The 8,125-nt window shown below is 37.0% G+C and overlaps 1 protein-coding gene across 1 annotated transcript; it reads right to left on the minus strand.

The window, feature by feature from the left end:
- Positions 1 to 5,282: 5,282 nt before the first annotated feature.
- LOC149394217 (uncharacterized) lies at positions 5,283 to 7,134 on the minus strand. The gene is made up of 6 exons (XM_089618288.1): positions 7,020 to 7,134; positions 6,772 to 6,923; positions 6,682 to 6,687; positions 6,097 to 6,534; positions 5,363 to 5,561; positions 5,283 to 5,299 (listed from the first exon to the last, which is right to left on the minus strand). The coding sequence occupies exons 1-6, from the start codon at positions 7,132 to 7,134 to the stop codon at positions 5,283 to 5,285; spliced, it is 927 nt and encodes a 308-aa protein (XP_089474414.1).
- Between the last annotated feature and the right edge of the window lie 991 nt (positions 7,135 to 8,125).

Raw genomic sequence — 8,125 nt, forward strand, 5'->3', positions numbered from 1 at the left:
ATCATCGATTCTCTGTGATTATATTCCGACCCGAGCTCACTTGTTCTTGATATTCTCAGCCATCTTTCATCATTTTGATGAATTATTACTCACAATTATTACCGTAATTTAATTAAAGACCCATAGCCATATTTCGATTATTTAAATACGCTGTTCTTTATTTTTCATCTATTTTCATTATGAATCGGATTTTATCTTGTTTTAGAATAGTAAGGCCCATCTAAATCAACCATTTTCATCACGAATTTGTCAAGACTGATTTGATATGATTTCTCATTTGGCGTCGTCTGTGGGAAACCTATCAGCTTTCCTCACACAAAAGAGTTTAAATCCATTTCCTATATTTTTCTTCATCTGATGTCCTTAGTTCTCCATTGAAAAACGCTTCATCCTCGACCCTGACATATGGCTTGGAAATGATTCCCAAGCTAAAGTTCATGTTTGAAGCATTCATCCAGAGGGCTGCTAGACAGGACTAGTCTTACCAGACCTAATTCGAGAGGTCGAGAGGATATCGTCTGGTTAGACCGTACTTGAAACTCGCTTTGATGCGAGAGGGCTCAAATGGTTGGACATCGTCCGCATTAGAGCCTTTTTATTTGTAATAGTGCACTCGCCTTTTGACACAACTATTTGAGCTTGAATCACCCCTTGAATATCACGACTATTTAATGACTATGCTAATTTTGTGAATCATTCACTATGCTATTAGAAACCCCAAAAAAATCCTATTAATATTCTGGAACTCCCACTCATGCAACGTCTTTTATCCTACAAAATGCCACACTTCAATCCGAAAGTTTTATTTATTGCAGAGACTGTCGTAAAGTATTGGGATATGGAAAGGTTGTGAAGGAAGTTGGGCTACTTTGGGGGCTTCTCGGTGGACCAAGATTGGGAAATCGGGAGGCTTGTGCCTTTGGTGGCATAAGGATGTTGAGACGAATATTATAGATTTCGGCCGGAATGTTATCCACGCTCGGGTGGGTGGGGATTTGGCTGGAGGAGACTAGTTATGTTCTTTGTGTATGCTCCGCCTAAGCATGTGAGGAAGCACTAATTTTGGGAAGTTTTGGAAGGAAAGTGTTAGAAGAAAACTTTATCCTGATTAGTAATGGGGGATCTGAATCAAGTTCTTGGTGACACATAGAAAGAATGAGGTGCTCAGGTAAAGGCTTACAATGGGCAATATCTCCGTAAATTTTTAAGTAATACTACTGGGAGTGAAATTTCGCTGACAAGGGAAGTGTTCACATGGTGTAATGGTCAGGAAATTTTGCGAAAGTGATTTCTACGAGGAGAATATTGCAGTTACTGAAATTCCCTCGGCCGAGGAAATATGGGAAACCGTCAAGGAAATGCCGTCGCTCAAAGCTTCGGGACCCGATTGTTTGCAAGGCATTTTTTACAAGCGCAACTGGGAGATTGTTGGCGGCAGGGTCATTGACTTTGTTCAAGAAGTCTTCCAAGTGAGAAGACTCCCTCCAAAAATGAATAGGTACTTCATAGCCTTGATCCCGAAAGGCCTTGACCTCTTCTCTTTTGATAAATTTAGGCCGATAAGCTTGTGTGTCTTCAGTTACAAAATTGTGTCCAAGATCATCACCAACCGGCTTCGTGTTGTGCTCTACAAGATCGTGTCTCCGTCTCGGCCTTCATTCCCGGCCGGTGGACAGCATGATCGCTTAGGAAATTCTACATACGATGGCCAAGAAGATGGGAAATGGATGGATTGTGGGGGTTAAAATCGATATGCATAAAGCCACGATCATCTAGAATGAGCTTTCATCATTGAGGTCCTCCGATGTAGTGATTTTTCTGCAGCCTTTGTAAGCTGACTGAAACATGTTTGTGCTTTATCGAGTATGAAATCCTCTTGAATGGCTCGCCCCTCAAGCGATGCAAACCTTCCCGTGGAAGAAGCTTTGGTAGCTCCAATTTTCGGAGCACCTCAAAGTTCTCTTATGGAGAAAGCCATGTCGACCCTCGTAAAGCTAGTGAAATTTGGCACGTGTTCTGAATGCACATGCGTCATGTGAAATGACTTAGCTGAAGATGAAGATCACTTGTAATTAGGCCACTTTAAACATGTGATATTTTTAGGGATATAGACAAATGGCTTATGTGACAATAATTAAGGTCTGATTTGCCCTTATTTATTAACAAATTCGTCACTTTCTCTCTCTTATTTATTTTTAAAAAAATTGCATCAAAACTTCAAAAATTCGTATCTTTCTCATACGAACTCGAAATTGAGTGATTTCAGATCCTACAAATTCGTGGCGTCGAGATCTTCAAAAATAGACTCATTGTGTTTGATGAAAAATTATGTTTAATGCATCATATTTACGTTTCCATTTATTTTTTTGATAATTTCAAAAAATTTCAGTTATTTCCATATTTAAGGTAGTAACGTAATTTTTTTAAATCTATAGTATTAAACATGATTTTTCATCAAATACAATGGATCTATTTTTGAAGATCTCGGCGTCACGAATCCGTAGGATTTGGAATCACTCAATTTCGAGTTCATATGAGATATATATGGTTTTTTGAAGTTTTGATGTAAAAAAAATATAGGAAAAAAAGTAGGAGAGAGTAAATGAAGAATTTGTTAATAAATAAGGGCAAATCAGACCTTAATTATTGCCACATTAACATGTTTAATATTTCCTTAAAAATTGTGAAACGTAGACTAAAAACAAATTTCATAGTTTAAACAAAATTGCTAAAATATAATATATATATATATATATATATATATATATATATATATATTGGGGTGATTTACATACATATATATATTATAATAAGTGAATTAATAACAATTGTTAAAAAGTCTCGAACATATTCCAATAATAGCCACATGTATGACAAGAGCCTTGTGCAACGGTGATGGGAAGAGGATAGTAACAAAAACCCCATGGTTTCAGGAGCCGCACAATTGAGTTCTGATCATCCACAACTTTCATGACCATATATAAGATTTTTCTTTGTCTTATATAATCATAATAATAACTGGACAAAATATTTGTGATACATGAAATCTTCAACATCCTTATTTCCTTGGTCCTCACAAAATCAACACTTCTGTCACAATCCTATATATTCTATGTAGTATGTGACAACGAAAATGAACCTTGAAAACTAGTTATATACTTGGTTCATGTAATTTTCTTTCTACCATTTGTGCTGAAATTTTTAAAGAGACTATTCGTGAAGCAAGAAATATATAAATAATAATAATAATAATACTATTACACAATAAAGTAATAGTGCAAGTGGGAAACAACCAATTCAAATGCGTCGAAGATATTAATGGCATGGAGTGATTAATGATCTCTTTTGCTCGACGATGAAATTGTTTTAATAACTCTTAATGCTGTTTTTGGAGTAAAACATTCAATATCTCACACGATTTGATCAAAGATAATACTTCATGACTGAACGGTAAAATCAAAGGTAATGTCTTCAATCCCGGTGATCTCGTCTCGTCAAAAAATGATTTCTATCAAAGTTCATGTAATGTATAAACTTTTGTAAACGCTCGACTTGTGAATTTGAATAAAATAGACGAGTTTTATTTCAAATTCTTGTTACATATGAGACGTCCTTAAATTTTTAAATATCTTGAAAAATAATAATATTTAAAGTCGACGAAATTTCGGAATAAGAATATTCGAGTAAACTCGATATTATTTTTCGAATAAAATTATTCGGAACAAACTCGGGATTTAAAAATCTCGAGAGTAAAAATAAATTCCGGAATCCCTTAAATATATTCAAGGTAATGGGAAATAATAAGAATTTTCTCGGTTATTTTTAATTAATTAAGGACAAGATTATGAAACTTTATTTTAAAAAGGACTTATGTGCAACGTTTTGAAGGACGAGATTGAAAGAAAAAGATAAAAAGAGGTCGTTTTGGGAGAGACGTGTCACAAACCGGGTGGGCCACCTGTGCACGTGTGGCGCGAGGAGAAGCTGCCACGCGGTTGGACTTATCCCCTCCCTGTCCTTCTCTCTTGGCCACCTCACTCTCTCTTTCTCTTTCTTTTCTTTCTTCTTCTTCTCTCATTCTCTTCTCCGCGCGCGCACATCTACAGACAAAGAAAAAAAAAATTGTTAGTTTGGATTATCATCATCACCGAGCCTTACCATCACCACCATAACCTTTTTCCTCTCCTTCTTCCTCTCTTCTACCTCGTGCGCTGTCGGCCGAGCTCCTCCATCGCCGCGCGCTTCAGCTGAGGAAGAACAATGTCGCCATGACGCCGGAGCTGGAGAAAACGTCGGGGAAAGAGTAAGAGCTCACCAAGAAGATTGATTTCCACGAATCAAGGTGAGAAATCTTCTTTCCTCGGATTGAATTTCAATCTAGGGTCCATGATTCCAAAATTGGGGATTTTTGGTTTCGTGTGAATTCTGAGAAATTGATTGGTTTGGTTGGATGTTTATTTGGCCGTGAACATTATTTTTGGCTGATTCGGTCTGACTGTTTTGTGATAATAAATTCTGAGCCTCGGGTTGATAATTTTGTAATCGTTTTTGTGTTATAGCATTTAGTTACTCGGATTCGGGTTACGTTTGCTTGAATTGGTTCGGGTTTTGAGTTAAGGTCGGGATTTGGATTTTGGAATTGATAAGAGTTGGAATTAAGAATGTTAACTCGTTATCGGATTCCGCGGTTTGGTTACAAATCTAGACGGACGAGCGGGAACCGGACGAGTCGAAGGCGACGAAGCCGGGTGTTGAAGATATCGAGATAAAGAGTTATCGAAGTAAAGCTCGATTAACTCGTGAGTTTTAAATCGCTTATATCATTTCAATACTCTTAGTTGGTTTATGAAATGTATTTCTCTTTATTTAAATAAATAATTTATGATTATTTATTTAATAACGTTTAAGAATTTAATTTAATTATTCGTTTTGGAATTCTCGGTTATTTTAATTTTGGATTAATTAATTTATTTAAGACTCATGATTATTTGTTGAATTATCTATTTTAATCATTCATAAACCAACCAAGTACATAAACCATTCATAAACCAAAATTACAATCTGTTTTAACCAAGTACATAAATCATTCATAAACATCAGTTCATCAAAAGAAACACCATTAATAACCATCGGTTCATCAAAAGAAACCAAAAGAAACCTTAATACAGACATAAACAATCTGCAACCCAAAAACTCTCGGCCTCATGAGATACTGTCTTGAATAAACCATCTACTTGAATAAACCTCGCGGCCTCATGAGATCCTGTCTTATGTTGTAACCCCTAAATCTCAGGCTTCTCTGTACAATAAAAAGACACATGGAATGAGAACAAAAAAAAAAATTATCAAAATTCAGTAGTACCCTCACCCTCAATGGCTGTGTAGCTTGACTCGAAGGCGGTGACAGCCGTGGTGGATGCGTAGCTTGAGAAGGCTGTGATGGTGGTGGTTAAGGTTGAGAAGGCTGTGATGATGGTGGCTGAGCTTGAGAAGGCTGTGATGATGGTGGTTGTGATGCTCTTCCATGCCTCTATGAAATTGATTACAGAAATGTACATAGTCTATACTAAATCATAATGAATTCAAGTATAATAGCCATTACAGAAATTGATGTACCCTTGATTCTTCTTCTCGCCTGAAACATGTTTTCACCAAATGGCCCTCTTTCCCACATTTTGAGCACCGTGACATGACATATTTTCTTGTCATCTTTGTACATCGCTTTGGAACTACCTCGTCATGAGAGATTCGCCTAAGCTTCTTTGGTCTTCCGGGTTTGGCTCGGTCCGGTGGCATGGACATAAGGGTCTTTCTTGTTTGTGGCCATTGTTCTAGGGGATTCATAGGACATATCCCTTGAACATATGTTTTTTCATAACAAGGCTTCTTGTACCACATTGACACTTATTTCAAAGGATCGTCGTGTTTGTGTCAAATGCAACTTATAGCATGAGCATACGATATTCCTACAAAAAATAATTGTTAATCATGTGTTGAACCAAGTCATGAATATGAGTAAGACATATGAGTAGATTAATACCTGAAAGATTCCATATGTTACATGAGCATGAGTGGCGTGCTAAATTCACTGCGTACATTCGAGACTTGGTAATCGGATCCTCCGGCCCAATATGGTATGTTATGTGCACTAAGGACCTTATTGTTCTCCAATATCTTGTAAATCCGAGGCCCAATTTCTCCATTCCACTTATCTCCAGCCAATCTTTGTTTGGTGAACCTTTGGAGTAGATACATTCGAATCCGCTCCAACATCGACAAAATTGGTTTATGTCGAGCCATTAGCACTGATCTAGTCCCATTGAAACTCTCACACAGATTATCGAGTAAGATGTCGCAATTTGGTCCTGGCCGAAAATGGCTTCTTGCCCAATGTTGAGGGCGTTTTTCAATGAGCCAATTGTAAGCACTCTCATCTTCGACCTTGGTTAACTCTAACTCAGCCTCAAAGCGTGACGTTGAGTACGCCATAGCAGCGACCATCATCTTGGTCTTCATAAACTGGCCTTTAAAAACCTGTCATTATAATTCCAACTCTTACAAAATTTCAGTCTAAAACATAACTTGAGTTGCAACCTAAGTATCAGTCTAAAATTCAAACAGATTGAATATACATGTCTTAAACAGAGTCCATGAGAATGAATACAAAAAATGATAAAATACACATGTCTATAAACAGAATTCAAACACATCAAAAAACAAAAAAATCCTCTAAATTGAATACAAAAACAGAATAAAAATAAACTCATTTACCTTAGTGAAATTTCCCTGAAGATGGCGGGCACAGTGTCGATGCTCACCTTGAACCGATCCTTCTTCCCATAGGTCATTCAAAGCTTCTTGCAATTCCTTTTGTTTATCCGATATGAAAGTCAAATGGTGTCCGTTGTTGATCTTCACGTCTTCTTTTAAAAAGTTTAAAAACCAACTCCAAGTAGCTCTTCTTTCTGATTAAACAACCGCGTACGCGATAGGGAACATTGAATTGTTCGCATCAATACCTATTGCTGAGAGTAACTGACCGGTGTGGTGACCTTTGATATGGCAGCCATCGACACCGATCACAGGTCGGCAATGAGCGAATCCTAATTTGCAAGCTTGAAAGCAAATGTACATCCTTTTAAACACCGGCTTACCATCAGGACCAGATTCTGCTTCAATTTCAACAGTGGATCCTGGGTTTCACCGCTTCAACTCTGCTGCATAGTCCCACAATGCCGCGTACTGCTATTTATTACAGCCTTCAATGGCCTTCGTCGCAAGCCTTTTTTCTCTATACGCCCTCATCTTGTTACATTCAAGGACATAATCCTTTTGAACCCGATTCATGAAGTCCGGGGCGGACCATGATTCACTGTCTTTGAAAGATTGCATATACTTCTTCGCATGCCATGCCGAGGTAGCAAATCTGTTTTTGTTGACCCTTGGACACGTGTGTTCAGCGTTGTATGTTTTAATGATGAAAACACCATTACTAGTCCACAGCTTTGATGCGTAACAAACCCATTTGCAGCCTTTGTCAAAATTTACAACTTTTAATGACTAAAATTGACCACACCTATTTCACTTCTTGAAGTGTATATTTGGATTAATCTGCAACTATTTTTTATGACTTTTTCTTTTTCTTTTCTTTTGCATTGCAAGTCTTGGCAAAGTCTTGAAAGATGATACCCGGCGAGGTACTTAATGGACTATTTTTTGTATGCTATGTTTACTTGTGATACTAAGGTGTTCGATTGGGACCGCAATATTGTTATACAATTTGGCACATGTTGGCAATGTTTGGCTTTTTTTTTTTGTTCATGTCAGCCACCCTTTGATTCAAATTTTTATTTTTTTTTTATTGTAGATTTACGAATTAGTTTTGTTTTTCGTTACACAAAGAGAAATTTCATTAAGTGGGCTTAATAAGCTATTAAATATCAAGATTAGGCCCTAATGTTTAAAAATATCTAAATATGGACTTTTGACCCAAAATCGGACAAAAATACCCCTCTGAACCCTATACATCTCTCATACTTCATTTTTATCATTTCAATCACACTCAAATCCTCTCTACTTAAGCGGGTTTCAAAAGAATCATGGGTAAGATTACTAACTTAATCAT

The sequence above is a fragment of the Urtica dioica genome, chromosome 6 (genome assembly GCF_054948205.1).
Source record: "Urtica dioica subsp. dioica isolate 48M chromosome 6, U.dioica_male_clone48M_v1_H2, whole genome shotgun sequence".
In the NCBI taxonomy this organism is placed as follows: Eukaryota; Viridiplantae; Streptophyta; class Magnoliopsida; order Rosales; family Urticaceae; genus Urtica; species Urtica dioica.

Coding starts and splice junctions, on each gene's coding strand:
- LOC149394217 (XM_089618288.1), bottom strand. CDS start 7,134: ATGTACATTTGCTTTCAAGCTTGCAAATTAGGATTCGCTCATTGCCGA. Junction 6,924..7,019: donor TCAGTTACTCTCAGCAATAG/GTATTGATGCGA, acceptor ACTTTTTAAAAG/AAGACGTGAAGATCAACAAC. Junction 5,562..6,096: donor CCGATTACCAAGTCTCGAAT/GTACGCAGTGAA, acceptor GATTTAGTATAG/ACTATGTACATTTCTGTAAT.